The sequence below is a fragment of the Cariama cristata genome, unplaced genomic scaffold (genome assembly GCF_000690535.1).
Source record: "Cariama cristata isolate BGI_N322 unplaced genomic scaffold, ASM69053v1 scaffold29266, whole genome shotgun sequence".
In the NCBI taxonomy this organism is placed as follows: Eukaryota; Metazoa; Chordata; class Aves; order Cariamiformes; family Cariamidae; genus Cariama; species Cariama cristata.
In genome coordinates, this window is record NW_009622009.1 from 1 (window position 1) to 17,684 (window position 17,684).

The following is a 17,684-nucleotide window of genomic DNA, read 5'->3' on the forward strand; positions in this document are numbered from 1 at the left end:
TACCCCCGGGTGGAGGGGGTGAGGGGGCTTCTCCGGGAAGGGCCGGGGCGCGAGGGTCCGGGCTCACCGGTGCGTGTGTGCCCCTGCAGTGAAGTACCTGAACGCCTACACCGGGACCGTGCTCCTGCGGTGCCGCAAGGACTCCTACAGACTGCTCTGCTCCGCGCTCCCTTTCGTGAGGCAGCTGGAGAGCCGGAACCAGCGGTACCCCTGCTTCCTCAACACCTTGCACGTCGGAGGTCAGCCGCTGCCTAAGCTGCCCCTCTGCTGGGTGCGGAGTCTCTGGGGCCTGGGGGCAGGCCGCGGAGCTTAAATCGTACCTTCCAGGCCTGCTAAAATGGAAGAACCCCACCTTACTGCTGTGGGTGCAATACACACATCTGATGTGTTGCCAACTTAGCAGCTTCCAGCAGATCTACATAAGAAACAGGCACCAGTTCTTTGTTGAAACCCTCCTTAATTCTGCTTGAGTCTTCATTACATTTAACACAAAACCAGAGCAGCAAATACTATATGACATTATTTTCTTTTTGAAAATATATTTTCAAAGTATAGTATCATCTGTGTCCTGAAAATTAACCCCTTCGGGCACATAACAGACACTACATGTTGGAAATTATTATTCCACCATTGTGGAAATGAAGTCTACAGCCCCTTCTTGGCATTTGCATTAATAAAATTGTTGCCTCGGGCATTTGTCACTTGATACAATGATCTTCAGAAAATATACTAGCAGCTCTGAAACACTTGGTTTTGTAGGTTGTTACATATTGTTCTTGTACTCCTACAGGTACCATAAGAACATGTCAGAAATTTCTAATTCAGTATAATAGAAGACAGCTGCTGATGTTGTTGCAAAACTGTACAAATGAAGGTGAGTTCCTTCAGCCTCTTTCCTAAAATGCGGCCTCGATTCCTGGGGGTGTTGTAGGATATGCTGGGCTACTTCTGAATTCTTGAACTGAGAAATGTTCCCTTCTTTAGAAGTTGAGGATATTCCAGTGTATGCAAAGAGACCAAAGTAACGACCCTCTGTTGCTCTCTTTATTGCAGAGGAAAGATGGTGTATACAGAAGTCCTTGTTGAGCTGTTCCCTTACAGAAGAGCAGTCTCAAAGTGGAGATGAGGAAGATGATGGCACAGAGACAGACTGAACGTTACTTGTTACCATTCACCTCTGTCCTGTACTTGTGTAATCAAGATGTCACCAGTTACCTTCAGTGTTAAACAAAGCAGGGGACAGAAAAAGGATCTGTTCATATTTAGATTTCATTCCCCTATTCCAAATGTTCATAAATAAATTTTTAAAAAAATATACGGTTTTGCTTAAGAAGGTTACTTGCCTGTTTCACTCCAGGAGTCAAAACCACTTGCACTCTTTAAGAGTGTAGCAGCTCGGTGTAATCTTCACGCTGAGGTAGACGTGAGCTTTAGGCAGTTGGCATGGACAAGGAATGTAGTTATTCTCCTTCAGTACAGAAAAAGTATTAACTTCTTACTGTTTTTTACCTTATCTTCAAGTGCACCTGTTATCCATAGGGCTATCCATTGTTTTGAGTCACAAAAGCACCAGTTGTGTACACAGGAACAGAGATTACAGGGAATGCAAGGTAGAGCTGTAAGGCTCAACTCCCTCCGACCCATTATAAAACTCATAGGTACAAGTACTGCTTAGATATTTATTAAGTTTACACCAATCAGTTACAGGAAAGTAGCATTGCTGGTATTATCTCTTGAATCCATAGGAAAACAAGATACAACTTGAAGATGCTGTCCTGTGGAGACTGCCCCTGCAGAAGGGACAATCCTCTTTGCCCACATTGCTTCCCTTGCTCTAGTGCCTGCGTGGAGGCGAGTTACACCAGCTCCAGCTATTCTGTCTCTCTTCCCAATGCAAAGAAAAGTTGACTATAAATGTGTAGAGATAATAGAACACAACAGATACTGGTTAGACACTAAGTAGTTACTCCTGTTCCATGGCTTAAAATGACTATTACAAATAGGAAACAATAGTGCTGTGAATGCAGTTAACTGCATACTTGAATCTTTACTTAGTTGCTTTCTCTGCCCTCACCAATAATTTTCCAACGTGCATGTAAAGCAAGATGTGCTACCACTTTCAGGCATCTTGTCTTAGTTTCCTTGCAGTCTCTTGACAAGCTGCACTGTCTTTCCATCAAGTAGTTAATTGTGACCAAGCATGAAGTCAAGCTGCTTTCAAAGAATGTTTAGCATGGCATTTCCTCTATCCTCCTGTAGCAGTTGAAGTATTCTTTACCTTCCCCCTCACCCCCTTCTTTCTGATTTACAGCCACATGCAGAGTTTTGTGAAGTACACTCTTTGGTACTAGCTTCCCGTGCGCACGTGCCTAAGTGTCTTGAGGAAGCACTGGTATAACATGGAGCCTATTTCTTTGAAATCAAGCATCAATGCATTGACATAAACTTTTTAAATAGGGACACAACCAATGACTTTACCAGTGGCATTAGAATACCTGACTCCAGCAGTCTCAAACACACACCTCCTTGCTCCAATCGGTCACAGTGTCAGAGGGAGAGAGCACATCAACTTTTTTAAGCCTGCGCAAATGCAGGCAGACCACTGATGCAAGTGAGGCCAAAGGTAACAGAAGACACTGTCAGTCTCGCACTGTAAGTTAGGTGGTACTCATACCTGGAATGAATTCTGTCAGCAAATCTGTGCAACTAAGTGTCCTTGTGCTCCATGTTGATATGACAGTTCAGTTATAGCTCAGGAACTGTGCAGTACTGTAAGTGTGTGTGCGTATGATTTATTGCAACTGTTGGCCTTGACTGGTACATTACACCTATAGTTCATTTTATTCAACAAAATCCATACCACTTAACTCATTAGCTCAAATCAAACCACAAGCAGTGCAGAATGTGACCACCCAAAGAAAAAGCAGGGAGAGGTCCAGAAGAGGCATGTTTACAGCCCGAGGTGCTTAGGGCAGATCAACTTACATCCCAGAACCAAGCGGATACAGGCCCTTATCCCAGTACAAGAGACCCCAGTTTCTTGCTGGGGGATGAAAGTTATCTACAGACTCCAGCTATCAGTTGTTCTTCCAATTCAAAAGCAGCCAATGTCAAAACATTCAGGTAGTTACCAAGAGCCCTGCGGTGGAGTGTTTATTCTAGATGATCAGGTTACAAAGAAGGTGTAGCTCATGGTTGGCAAAAAAAAAAAAAAAAAAAATTAGCAGCCTCACTCACCCACATTAAAACAGTTGAACAACTGAGATAAGCCAGGAGGTTCCTTCTACCACTAGTGCCAGTATGCATTTTGAAATACACAAATTCATCAAGAGTCACTTCAAAACCAAGTAGCCAAGTTCTGCTTTACACTCACCTCAGCTTTAAATCTTTCCAAGCCAGGAGAACAGGAGGAATTCTTGCTCTTTAAAAAAAGAACAGCTATAGCAGCTAACACTCTAAAGCCAGTAAGCTCTTTTGCTCATTTCCAGTGCAGCAGAAACCAGTTTCCCAAGAGAGCAGTTTGACAGCTTTACTGAAACAGCACTACCGTCACAGTCAGAATGACTTCTGCCCACAAATACTTCTAGGGAAATAAAGGCGCTCTGCCTCTTCACTTAGGTAATATTGCAGTATTCTGGCAGTGCCACACAGCTGTAAAACCTTTCATACTGCTTATTAGGCCAAAAGAACTGACTTGGCAGACTAGAAGCCTTGGCTGATTTGTCTCTGGGTTGTTTCTTTCAAAACTTTGTTTCAGTATAAACTGATTAAGCAGTTGGAATCAAAAGATCTTACTTCAACATATACTGTCATGGTTTCCTCCTGAACCCCCTAGAAGCCCTGGGAACACAAGTTTAGTCTGTTCAAATTTAAATACTTAAACTATAGCAGCAAAACAAAGCAAAATGAAAAGAAAACCAGGAGTGGAAACTTCTCTTGAATAGCAGAATCACTTTGTGTGAACAACAGAGGTGCTGAACAATAGCTTCTGCTTCTGTTTCTTTCTTTTCTTGCCTCCCTTTTCCTCTGTGAAGAATTAAAATGATACTGTCATTCTTCTCATGGAAGAGGAACATCACACAGAAATGATAAGTGGTCTTCCCTAGCATAACCTTTACAGGTCTGTGACACTTCTATCAACTCACTGAGCATCAGGTAGTTTAACAAAAAAATTACTGCAGGCAAACTAAGGGAGACTCCATCACACCTAAACGACACCTATAAACGCCTAATAAAGTTGGTGTTGCAACAGCAGATCTTAGGACTGCAAGTGTGCAGCAGTTTGGCTTTCAGACAAGTATCGCTTTCATCCATGTCCAAAAACCACAACAACTGGAGCCGATACTCAATTTCACTGAAACTCCCAGGCCCTCTCACCCAACTCTCCCCATCATTCAATGCAGTCTTCAAACAGAAGCCAAAGCTAAACATCAGAACTGAGCATTATAAATGAGTTTTATCTGCCAGCACCAGGCTTGGAGGTTTAAGTTCATCTCAATTTGTTTCAGACTCCCTAATTTGAAATTTCAGCTAGCAGTTACCTTGACATTTTGGTCAAACTTAAGTGGTAGTTCAGCAGCTCAGGTATTTTTAGTTTAAAAGTGCATAACCTGAACTTCCTTGAGATAAAGCTTAAATTAAGTTCCAGTATAGACATGGCTTTTGACAGTCATGTTTGCCATCTTTGTCCTAACAGGATTCTTTGCTAGCTGGAAATCTTCTCAGCTCCCACTGAGAGAGCTGCTTTAAGCTTACAGAAGCCCTAGTCAAGCTGTTCGGAAACAACAACCTGACAGTTTTCAGAACTGTTCTCCAGCCAATTTTTGGTCCCCAAAATTGCTGCTCTCGCTCCTCCCAGAGGAAGAAGGGGAAATATTCAATTTTTTCACTTCAGAAATTTTTCATGCCTTCCCCTCCCCCACCCTGCCTTTTACCTGATAAATGATCAGCTGTGGACGGTTTGTCCAGTTTCAGGAGGGCTGCCTCAATAGCTTGGCTGAAGGAATTCTGGAAGCTGGGCACAGGTATGCGGTCAGAGCTGTCACTTTCTCCATCACTATCCACTGGCACAGGGAGTGCCAGAGTGTTCTCATCTGAAAGAAAGAAAGGGCCTTGAGAGGCAGAAGGCCGTATAAAATTTTCGCAGTGCAAATGCCTCTCCACACTCCAGATGTTTCTTATGAAGTTACAAGATTTCTTAGATTTAGACGCATAGTAAAGAACCTGAAGTTGTAATACCAAATTTTCTTACCTCTTGTCTTTGGAGCAGGTTTGGGCCATGTTTCTGGTTTTGCCTTTCCAACTCTCAACATCTATCAAAAAAGTTGTAAGATACGATTAAATCCCACATACTAGAACAATCCTGCATATCCCCTAAGTGGCAAGAAAATCTAGGAACCCCTTCAAGCACTGAAACCCTCTGTTGTCTCCGTAAGATTCATCCCGCATTGTTTTTGGGGGAGAAGCAATTGTGTTCTCATACTAATCCCCAACTAAGACACAAGAAATTCTGACAAGATTTACTCCGCTACATGGCTTACCTGGGCAAAGGAAGGGAAGGGAGACTCCTCTTCTAAACTCCCACATAGCAATGGGCTGACCTGGCTGTCAGCAGGTAACAGTGGAGCTGGAATAGACTCTACAGAGAAAGCAGCAGAGAATTAAAGCCAGTTGCATTTGGGAAAGGCACTCATTATCAGGATGAAACAGAAATAAAGTTTTATTATCTTATGTAATTAACCATTTTTATCTCATCAGTTCCATCCACCAGTCACACAGCCTGACCTCTCAAATTTCCTCAATCTTTTTATTTAAGGGAGATTTAAGTTTGGTTGGGTTTTTGTTTGTTTGTTTGTGGGTTTTTGTTTGCTTATTTTGGGATGTTGTGTGTTTTGGTTTTGTTGTTTGGGGGTTTTTTTTTGGGGGGGTGGTTGTTGAGAAAAACATATCAAATATCTTTTATGAACTGCAAGATAAAACATTTGGTAAAGCACCACTGGACAACGACCTAACTGAGTGCTCATCAACTATGTTTTATTTTAGTATAACATGGTGGGGAAGATGGATAGAGTAGAAAGGAAAAACGCCAGTAGTGTTTTCCTGGCGTACACACTTTTCTTCCCTTTTGGGGGAATTTTTTTCCTTTCTTTTCTTCTGCCTCAGCAAAGATATAAAAGATGGGGTAACTACAGTGCAGATCTCATACTGTCACTGAAGTAGAGGTAGTAAAAAGCAAAGGACCAGAATGTTTCTTAGCCGTGTCAGCCTTTTGTGTATGATCTCATAAGCAATCTAGGAAAGAAGCAGTCTTTGATGAGTATTAAGAAAGTTCAGTGTGATGACGTGAGCAGTAGAACCCAAAAGAATGATCAAGAGCTCGATGTGATGTGTTTTTCCAGATGCTCACCTGTCTGAAACACAGGGCTTCTGCCAAGAGGAGAGAGACAGAAGTTCTGATGACCAGTGCTGGTAGTTTCTCTGGGGCAGGAGGTAAAAGCAGGGAACTGCTGCAGATTCTCTAATGCAATATGGACCTCTGGATCTAGAAAGAGGTTTTAAATTAAAGCACTACACAATGTGGAGGAGGACTGTCTATGCAAGTTGTTTCAGGAGTCTACAAGGTGCCAACTCAATTTTCTTTCCACCCTCTGTTTTAGAGGCCAGTACAAGCCCTGCTGCTGGATGGAAGCAGTTCCTAGGCACTTTTTTTTCCTTCTTCACTTTTCACTCTGTATCATGATTACTATAAAAACAGAAACTAAGAATTCTGAGAGCTATATACACCATGGAGATAGCCATGCCCTCGAATGCCCTCTGTCTTTCCCATAATGTGCAAGTATGCAGCAATTGCATAACATCATTTAACATCCTGACTAAAACAGCTTATATTTTTCACTCTACAGACATTGTTTCCAATACTTCGTAATCTTGTTCTAAGTACACACTACAAACTAAATGCCTTAGAGTTCATCCTATAGGTCAAGGAATCAGCTCAGCAACTAAAGACAACTGGAAATCCACTAGTTATGCTCAATCATGACTTACATTTGCCCTGTTTCTTGTTTTCTTCTATCTCAATTCTGCGTTCACGTCGTCGTTCATCACGAGCTTTCTTCTGCCGTAGACGTTTCCTCTTTTCAAGGTCATCTAGGAGCAATGCACAGCATTGGATACCAAAAAACCCACACCAATACTTTGGTAATGTCTTCTCCAGCTTCGAGAACAATGTATTCGGTTATAACACGTTAGTAACAAAATATGCTTACAAACAACATATGCTCTTCCAAGCAGCCAGGCTTTTTTATTCTTTGTATAATTGCTGTCTATAAAACAGTGAACTGGGGTTGTTCTGTCTAGTAGTCATTAGACAGTTGGTGCAAGAGGAGTAAAGCTGCTATGTATGTTCTTTTTTCTGCCATTAAGGGATAAGAACAACTTCCCCTTCACCCTCATGGATACAAGACAGAGCCTACTAGAAAGGTAGTACCAACCTGAAAACAACTCTAAAGTCTCCTTAGAGATGATGGGTGGTTTCAGAGCCAGTTCACAAATGCTGAACTCACAGGTGAGGGGCAAGTGACAGAGGTAGCGATGACGCTGTCTTATATCCTGATAAAAAAGAGCAGATATATCATCACAACACGGTCTAGAGGCTGCCATACTGACGAATGGAGATAAAACACCCACTATTCATCAAATCAAATGAAAAAAAAATAGCAGCAGTGACACAATAATCACTTTATAAACTACAAACACATGAAGGATGCCCTGGGTCAGAACCAAATGCTCCAAGATCTCCACCAACTACATCACAATCAGATTTCAATGCAGTTACTCCAGCTCGCTTACTGATTTTCTTGTTATTCCTCCCTTCTCACTCACATTGCTGGAATAAAATTCTACAATACCAGTCTTCCAATGCAATTATTTTTGCACTGGACCAAATTTGCCTTTTACATTTAAGTTATTTGGACCAATGACCACCACTTTGCTACACTGAAACAAGCCAAATTTTATATTTTTCCTCACAGAGTCAAAAAATTTGAAGACAATTCCCTGCTACCTCTGCATCCATTCTTACTTGAGCATATCCTTTCTTAAAGATGAATTAAGAATTAGGTATAGTTGTTACTGCACACACAAATTCTTACAGTTGTCTTTATCTGAGGTAAAGGAATTCAAGACCTATCCTCTCTTCCAGAACTTCAGTGCCTTACGCACTGTCACTCCCTCTATCTCAAACACTGAAGTTTCTTTCCATCCTCTTTGTTTTTATAACATCCCATCTGTACCCTTGATGCTCAGAAACAACTGTTTGCTCAAGAGAGAGGCAGAGCACTTCTTCAGGCTGAGAAAGATGATAATCTGTCTAGTTCAAGCTACTGTCTTATATCAGAAAGTAGTTTTCTTTAAGACAGCTTTATCAACAAACCAATCTTAAGCTTACAATTCTCTTACTCCCAGAACTTCCTACTTTCTAGAGGAAAAAAAAAAGCTAGACTGCAGCCTACTTATCAAAAGCAACATAAGGTACTGGACCTTACACAGATGCCCTTCACAGATTAGCATGCTTACCCATTCATAGTTATGATTTCTTATTACTGAAGAGAAACAAGTCTCATTGTCAGCTACAATGATCAATCTGCTAAAACAAGGCCCTTAATTAATAACAATATAAAATAACTACCTCTGTCATTGAGTAGCCAGTTATCTCCACTACAGATGCAGTTATCTTCTCTGGACTCTTCTCCAAGCTGCCATATTCACGAACAAGACATCGAACATTCACAGGGTGAAGATACATACACTGTCCATCCTCCGCTATAAGATAAGTTATCATCACTTGTTATTTGCCTGTTAATTTTCAATACCCTTCTCCCCACCTCAGTACATCCTCCAGTAATAAAATTAAAGCTCCTTTCCGAGTTTCTGTGGGACTTTTATTTCACAGGGGTTAGCTGCATCTACGAAGTGACAAACATCTCCCTCAAGAAGGATCCAAAATGAGGCATCTCTGCCCCCACGATTCCAAGATTTCATTGCACTGACCTTGATAGAAATAGTAAAAAGGAGAGTTGCCAAGATGTCCACTGCTAATTGTATCTTTAGATTCTTGGTAGCTTGTTTCAGCTGGATTTGGTTCTTCTGTAGTGTTCATATCAGGTTCCCCTACAGTGTCCACCTCAGGAAGTTCAGCTTCATCCAGCACTGCCTCTTCTGCTTCCACAGGTGGCGAAAAGGAACTTGCCAGATCAGAGCAAGGCTCCACAAGCTCCTCATCAAATGCAGAGAGATATTCCACACCACACTATCATAGCAGAGAGCATACAGTTAGTACCACATCACCTCCTTCAAAAGATTATCATCTCTGCAAAAATCTTTGGCACCAGTTCACCATACACTGCAGTGTAAAGTGGCAGAATTAAGTATTAACAAGATCTGCAGAACCAGAGTTGTCACCCACCTTTTTCTCTTGGGAAACTGCAGGCTCCACAGCCTTGGAGCTTTCTAGGACCAATTCCTCCACAGCTGCACTGATTCCAGCAACGCCATTGTTTTTATCTTGGTCAGCAGAGAGTGCTGTTTCTCGCTCCTACAGGTCATCCAAAGAGAACAAGTTTTAATTTGCTATTTAAGCCAGGAGACTATCACCAGAGTTATTTTTAACTTTGTCCTATACTTCAGGTTTTCATAGATCTGTAATTTATTTGTGACAGAGTGATCCTTGAAGAGAGGTCCTCTCCTTCTTGTTACTGGAAAACGCACTCATTGTAGGATGCCTAAAGGCTCTGAAAAGGAATATTCTGCAGGTTTGCTCATGTCTGCCCCACAGAAGTTATCCCAGAAATTGCTGTACCTGAAAGGGAAACACATCTTCCTTTGACAGTAGAACTCCTTTACACTTATGGATGGAATACCATTCAGTAAAAAGCATTCTGCTCTCTTATCTTGAACATCGCACCAGATACCTGGGGTCCAAAGGCTACAGTCTCGTCCAAGATTTATAATGCTATTCTAGCAGCAAACATTACCATCTTGCTAGTATGTACATTGTGGAGACCAGGATACTCACACACAACCACTTACACAATAGAACATAGATGCTCAGCACTCAACGTACTCTTAAAAATAAAGCTACTAAAAGCCTCCAAAGAGGTTCTCACCTTCAGTTCCTGGATAGCTGCCTCAATAAAGCAAGCCTCTGGGGTGTGTTTTTCTTCCTCATACTGTTTTAGTAACGCTGCTTTCTCCTCCAGAATCACCAGCTGCAAGACTTGCTCCCTGGATGCCAGAAGCAGCTTTGAATACTGACTGTGCTGGTCATCTGAACAGAAGGAGCACCAAATCATTAATATCTGCGTGTACACGCACCAGTTCGGACTGCTGTTTCTTCTGAAGTTTTGTTACTGCTTTGTGAGTTAACCCACCCCAGGGCAGACAATATACTTAGCAAGAGTTAGATGCAGACTCCACGTATTACCATTATATCACTGATGACACAAGTTGGTGCCACGTACCTGCTCTGCTACACACATCTCCCCAAAACAGCAGTTTATCTGTCACTTTCAACCTGTCACTTCACCACTCAGTTGCTACACATCAAAAAAAGTCATGTCTAAACTTCTATGCTATGGAAGCATCACCTTTGAGAAGCCTTGGGTGCTCAAAACTTCCTGAAACAATGCAGTCTGCAGCTTCTTCCTCTTCTCTATATACTCAAAATACTGCAACTGGAAAGTTCTGCAAAAACGATCTCTGTTTCGGCTCCAACTAGTTCTTAAGCCCATATGTATTAAAAATTAGTACAAAACATTATTATGATGTTTTTACAAAAAGCACAGCAGAAATAGCAAGCTAAAGAACTGCAAGTTTAGCAAAAGGTAGTCATCTTTGTTACTAGAGAGCCTATCTTAACTATAAGCTTTACAGCAACCATAGCATCTCATACTACTATAGTCCCTATATTCACTGCTCCCCAAGGGCCCAACCTTGTCTACAGAACACCAAGTTAATGCTGAATTTTTCCTGGGTTTAGAACGATGTCAAACCCCATATTTGTTCTTTTGTTTGTTTTATGAAAGGATTTAAATTCCTTTACTTTCAAATACTGAGCAACATGTAAGCACACACCCTGCATGCTGGATATCCATCATGCGTTAGGAGACTTGACTTTTTACAGAGAGCTTAAACGCACGCAGCCTTTCATAAATGTGACTGCAAAATGAAGTGAGCCAAGACAGCCCACAAAACAGCAATGTTAAGTAAAATGATTTCTTTAGTCGCAAAATTTTTGTGATGCTAACAGATAAGATGATGTGTTAGTCACATCACTTGAGTGGAGAAAACTGAAGAAGTCAGGCAACAGATGTTTGGAATAGGTTTGCAATAATTTTGATTCTTTTCCCATATCATTCACAGATTTTAGTTGATAAGTGAAGATGATGAAAACCTTGTTGAAGATTACATACTTGAAATAGTTTAGACAGAGACAGTTATTTTTGCTAAGCTGTATAACGAGGAGCCAGGAGGAAAAAAAGTTAAGGACACTGAAGAGCCAACAAAAGCAGTAAGAGTCACATCAATGACTGTATGATACAAAACACACATCAAACTAATACCAATGATTGAGAAGGCAGGAGTTTGCAGTGCAGTAAATTGAGGGGAAACAGCACACAAAGTGCGGGTAGAAAGATTATTAATATGTGATCATAAACGTTTTCAGCTGCTAAAATCCATGTTTTGTAGTCTGGTTTATTTTAAGATGACAGTATGGCATTGCCGTGGTAAATCCTCGCTACACAAGTTCTAGTCACAGTTAGGAGCAGGATGCCAACCACTGGTACTCAGATACACTCACCTGCGATATAAACAGGCTGCACCACATTCATCCACTGAGATTTAGGCAGTGCTATCAAAACACCTTTCTCTCTTCTCATAAGTTGCATCGTAATGATATCACCAATTGCATATTGACGTGTTTCCATAGCAACAACACTGCAATGTAAGGAGGTCAGTAGGGTAAAAACATTTCAAAAAGATACATCATTTAATAAGTATCAAGTCTCACCTCTTGAGGTCCTTCTTGTGAACAGAGCCATAACAAATAGGACATTTACTCCAGGTTTTTTCACTCAAGGAGAGATAGTGAAGGATACATGCCCAACAAAAGATATGCCCACAGCGGGTGATCTTTGCTGCAGTTGGTGGGTACAGACATATTGGGCAAGAGGGCACTTCATGGCTACAAATTCGCTGAAATGGCACATGAGAAAAACAGTACAAGTTTTAGACTTGAAAATCAGTTCCTGTGCTACAAAATAAGCCACCTGTAAGATCTACTCTAACATATTAATTTTCCAGCTCTTTAGGCTCTGCTTATTTACCAAGTAATTAAGTATGCTGAACTAAGTAACACCTTCGGACTGCACATGGAATAACCTTCAAAGCCTCCCACCTGGTATTTCTACTCTAATGACATTAGAAAAAATTACTCTTCCCATGTTTCCCCTCATGTATTCATCATCTCTAAGAGTTAGCAGCATCTTCACCATCTGAATTCAGACACTGAGAAGACAGCAAATGAGCTCTGTTGCCTCACTTATACAAGCGGACGTGCGCAGCCCGGTTTAACTGCGAAACTGAACTTACCTATTTTTCCATGAACATGCTAGTTTAGTCAGACACTTCGTTAGCATCTGCATGTTGCAGAGACGTAACTGCCAAGCAAGCACCTAGATTTTTCAGCTCTCTTGTAGCATCAGGTAACAGTAAGCCTACCTCCTTTCCACCTACACCAAGACCAGTCTTGGCAGATAATACATTTCTACTTGAGGCAACCCAAAGTTCTGACCACAATTCTCAAGAGATTTTCCATTTTGTTGCTAGGCAAGATGGGCAACCTATGCACAGAATAATTCTTCAAAATTCTACACTCTAGTTCTCTTCCATGGACTCATGCCCAAGTTTTCTGTTAATATCTCAATCACAAGGACTCTGTCTACAGAATGTCAGATACTATTTTTGATGAGCTCCCATCTGCGAAAGCAAGAAGAAGCTGCTAATTTTCCTAATAGATTTTAGCACTTCTCTTTTCCTGTCATGAAAAGTATTTCATAATATATTCCATGACAGATCTTTCCCAGTATTGTGGGAGTGACAGAAGAGGCCTCAACTCAAAACCAGCTGAGTTTTATGTAACATCACAGAGATAAAAAGGCAGTTAAAGACAGGTTGAGCTTCTTAATAAGAAGGAGAAAAAAAAAAATTCTATCCCATCACAACTGACCACTTGCTCCACAAAGTCCCAGTTGACCAAGGTATCTGGATCAGCAAAGTGGACTGTGTAGTCCTGTTCTTCAGAGACAACAAACTGGCAGCTGGGGAAAGGCAAAGAGACAGATGATCCACTCAGTTGTTTCTAAAAATTCTTTGAGAACTATCCTATAGGATTCTCTGCGTTTCTTCTTTGTCCAGCAGAAAACTGCTGGACGCAGTCAGTAACTTCTACCAACAAAAACCAAGAGAGTTCAATTCACAACCAGATTTCCAGAATACAGGTGTGTCTAATTTCAGTTAGACACAACATCACATACTAACTACAGAATGAGCCAGGCAAAGTGGTTTTCCAGAAACATGTAAGAAACAGCCAGCTCGACCGGGGATCTATTAAAAAACAGGGAATCCACAACTGGAAAAAACAGATCACAAAAACTAGAACTACTAGGTTTCCTGCAAATAGACTTCACTACAATAAGCCACAAAACAATAGGGAAAAATCAGAAGCATCGATGCTGAAAATACTTTTTATTATCTTTAATATGACCAGATACAGGAAGTCCTGAACAGACTTCAAATTCCAGTGAAAGTGATCATTATTTCCAGTCAAAATCAATTCTACTGCTGGATTACTATACTGATCATCACTTGGGTTATACTACATACCTAGGGGCATGCGAAATAATCAGCAGTTTAAGAACTAAGATCCATATGAGTAATTGCTTCTGTGACTTAGAAATTCAGATTAGTTTTCATCCAGCAACTGCTACCTCTGCCACCTCAACGTACTGTTTTTTTTAAAAAACAACCATCTTCCATAAGGGAACCACACAGGTCTTCCCAAATGGAGTGTCATGTTCCACAAGCAATGCTAGAAAATTACAGCAGAAGACTACTTGGTTTGTACCTGAAGGACTCACTCCATCAGATACCTCATAAATAGGTAAAGATGACAACTTGATATATTTTTATCCCTTTCAAGTATAGTCGTTATCACTAAAAACATTAGAGAGAGGTAACTTCACCCTGGAAAAGTCAATACAAGTAGTCAAGGTCAACCACAATTCCCTGGCTGATCATTCCTTACAGCTCAGTGTCTCTGCAGAAGCCTAAGAGCCCTGCTGGTCTTCCACTCACTTGGCCTGTAGGAAGAGCTCCTTGTTGAAAGGCTTATGTCCCCACTTGTTCCTTTTCCCCCAGTTGCCATGTCCATTCCCATCAAAATGGCCTGCTTGGCCACGGGGTTCAAAAGTGAAGTTCAGTAAATGGTTCAGATTAATCTTCTTGGGACCAGAGAATTGGGCAGGGCTGAACTCTGCCCGCTGAACCTCTGCTACCTAAGAGACAACAGCATTTGTTAGAACGTGCTAAAATTTACTGCAAAAGCATCAGTACAAGTTGATACCCAGGCCCCATCAGTGATTACATACAGAATAGGCAGCATCCACTCACTCACCTTCTCCCATTCCAGTTCTGCAAATCAAGTAGTGCAGCGTTAGAAGTGCATGAGAACCTGAAAGTTAGAACTGAGTGGTCTTACCCGACACTGATCGAAAGGAGGAGAGCATAAAAACAACTGACATAAGGACAAGTAGAAGCTGGCAAAACCTAGTAGCCAAGATTAATAACAGAAGAAAGTTGTTCGAATCCTGACAATGTTCTTTTAGATGGCCAGTAATACAAGTCTGACTACTATTTGCACAGGTTGTACTTGTTTTGGTTAGTTTTCATATAATGAAGCAAAAAAAATGAGAATTGAACAGAGACAGCAGGTAAGCTTTGACAGATTCAGCAATTTAAGTGAGCAATGTTGCTCACCCACAAAAACTGAAAAATCATAGTATCAGTGAAAACCCCCAAATAGTCTACAGTATTTAGAACTACATCAGCATAAAAGCCTGACTCTAGTTTTACTGCATCTTGATGTCACCAAAGCTAATACGATTACTTTCCCAATACCACTATCACATGCAAGTTTGTACACTGAAGTGGTTAGACACAATTACCTCAGATTTAAAAGCTACAAATTATATTACTAGATATTTTGATGAAGGACCTCTGTTTCATGAGACATGTACATGGCCTGTCTAGTTACCCATTCCTCAGATGATATTTTTTATTGCAAGTCTCTCAGAGATGAGAGCACTCCTCTTCTGTTGTTGCCAAGTTGTTCTGCTCACACTCTGGCATCTCAACGATGTTAGTGCCTCTTATAGCTCTTTCCTTTCCCAGCCCAGGAGCTGAACACAGAAGACCTATCTAGGCAGGCCAGAGTGATCCTCTCGTCCCAAGAAAGAAGGCCTCGGAGGCACGGCATTACAATTCTCACCTCATCTCGTCTTCCACCATTACAAGAGCTAAAAAGTTTGCCACTTCCACCACTACCTCCCCTTTGAGGGGGCATCTTGTTAAAAGCTTTGCTTTTCTGTGAATTGGAACGACGGGACTGACTGGAAAAGTTCTCATTTTTTGAATATGAAGTTTCTCTTTTACGATTATAACGCTGTTTGGATCCACTCGCATTCTTTCCATCTGAAAGAAAAAAAAAAAAGAAAGAATCAGATTGGCAGCCTCATAGTTGTCCACACGTACTGCACACCTCAGCGAGCTTCGCCTCAGAAACATGCTTACCTTGGCCACTGCCTTGTGCCCTGGTTAAAGGGCATCAAATCCCCCCAGCAACCCAAACCGTTTCATTCCTACCGCTGCCCAAAGAACTGGTCAGAGAGTATAAAAGAAGGATGTATTTGCTGTGCTTTACCTTTTATTAGAATGGCTGAATTTTCTTTATCCAGATTTGGAATTGCCATCACCAAATGTTAGTTAGTGTGTTGCCTGGTATATTAAGTGATAAATGTTAATCCCGCATCTTCATGCCTCATTACAAAAACTGGCAACAACTAGTTCATTTTTTCATTCCGTTTTCTGAAAACACACAATTTATCATACGTTGTCCCCTTACATAAATATACTGCTGCCTGCATTTGTCTTGAAGTCTCACACTCCGCAAGACCCCATTGCCTGTTTTCACTCAGTTCTGCCCCTATGTTTAAAAGACCCCAACAGATCTAAATCTGTTTTAGAAATACCCTTTTCTTTCACAAGGCCAACAAATGCTAACCGATGACGAAGCAAGAACCCAACGCTTTGGCCTTGCAGGGCACATACCTAATATCTAAGTACTAAGTCCACCAATCTGTGCAACAAGAACTGTTTGCTCAAAAGCACGCCGAGCACACCACTGGCCCTAACGCAGGACACAGTGGTGAAGCACAAAGCAAAATACTGCAGGAATAAAGCATACAAGAGCAGAAAAATCAGTCAAGCTCTTGAGAGGGGTTTCCTGTGCCTAAACAGCTGCTTCATTAGACTGCTAGAACAGAAAGTTCATACTATGAAGGTATTTCTAATAGTCTTACACAAGACCAGAGTTGCCCCAAGGACACAACAGACTGCTTACCTGTCATATAACCTAGCACTTCCACCAACTGCCCTAAGTTTATTTGTAGAAGAGGTATGTTGATAAGCCTGGAAGCACAAGTCCACAGGCCCAGTGAGACGTCTATCCATACCAGCCAGCCCCAAAATCACCCTGGATACTCAGTAAGCATTACACAAACAGTAATGCCTCATACAATATCTAGATCCATTTCATAAAAGCCTACTAGTTTCCCTTTTCCCACTTCATAGTCCTCCCGCCCCCTTAATACAAATCTTACATGGTAGGCAAACACGCCACTGTGATTCAGGATCGTGTTTCTCATACGGGGAGTTTTCATTACCAGTGCCTCCAGTTTTCCCCTTCCCCAGCACCACTTCCAATCTACCTGAGCATTTAAAACAGCTGGAATGGGATCATTCACACAAAGCCTCACTTTTCCGTTATTTTTAGTTTCCTCTCCCACCTGCACTCCCAAAAAGAGGCGGGCAGTGGATTGGAAGCTCTGTGTGTTATTGTACATCACTGAGGATCCAACTTCTCAAGAATAAGTTAACTAATAAAAGTGGCTTGACGAGTTCTGCGGTGGTCTGCTGTTTCTTGCACATGGCAGACTTCAGCCTTTGCCTGCAACGACAGCTATAGAAGTAAAAGGACACTATCATTACTTTCACATGATGTGACAGAGCCATTTTGCAGACAAACTTCGTCACCAGATCTGGTCATTTACTCTTGCTATTCAAAAGCCTGATCCTTTAATTCAGAATTAAACCAACTCTGTCGGAACCACAGATGCGCAACTCAAACACATGCTTGCATAGCTTGCAGTGCTATAACGCACGTCAGGCTAAAAAGATACGGGTTGAGCATTATCAGGAAAAAAAACACACCAGAAGCCACCAAGTACTGAGGGTGTGACCAGGTCTGGCTGAATGATTATTTAGATAGACCTTTTTTTGAGAGTGTAGGG

At 41.4% G+C, this 17,684-nt stretch overlaps 2 protein-coding genes across 2 annotated transcripts; one reads left to right on the plus strand and one right to left on the minus strand.

The window, feature by feature from the left end:
• Positions 1-89: 89 nt before the first annotated feature.
• On the plus strand, positions 90-1,312 carry POP5 (processing of precursor 5, ribonuclease P/MRP subunit (S. cerevisiae); the record flags this gene model as incomplete). Its single annotated transcript, XM_009702186.1, has 3 exons — positions 90-239; positions 791-874; positions 1,054-1,312. Coding segments are annotated over 3 exons (335 nt in total), but the record flags the coding sequence as incomplete, so codon positions are not given.
• A 1,941-nt stretch (positions 1,313-3,253) lies between these two features.
• RNF10 (ring finger protein 10) lies at positions 3,254-15,805 on the minus strand. Its single transcript, XM_009702185.1, has 16 exons — positions 15,605-15,805; positions 14,413-14,612; positions 13,286-13,376; positions 12,068-12,252; positions 11,858-11,994; positions 10,164-10,324; positions 9,464-9,592; positions 9,049-9,307; positions 8,687-8,820; positions 7,491-7,608; positions 7,045-7,146; positions 6,407-6,541; positions 5,541-5,638; positions 5,252-5,312; positions 4,935-5,093; positions 3,254-4,026 (listed from the first exon to the last, which is right to left on the minus strand). The coding sequence occupies exons 1-16, from the start codon at positions 15,677-15,679 to the stop codon at positions 3,950-3,952; spliced, it is 2,121 nt and encodes a 706-aa protein (XP_009700487.1). The 5' UTR covers positions 15,680-15,805; the 3' UTR covers positions 3,254-3,949.
• Between the last annotated feature and the right edge of the window lie 1,879 nt (positions 15,806-17,684).

Excerpts from the sequence above, each read along its gene's own strand:
- RNF10 (XM_009702185.1), bottom strand. The coding sequence starts at position 15,679 with ATGCCCCCTCAAAGGGGAGGTAGTGGTGGAAGTGGCAAACTTTTTAGC. Across the intron at positions 7,609-8,686 it reads CTGGCTACTCAATGACAGAG|GATATAAGACAGCGTCATCG; the intron begins GTAGTTATTTTA and ends CTTTTTTATCAG. Across the intron at positions 5,313-5,540 it reads CCTTCCCTTCCTTTGCCCAG|ATGTTGAGAGTTGGAAAGGC; the intron begins GTAAGCCATGTA and ends CTTTTTTGATAG.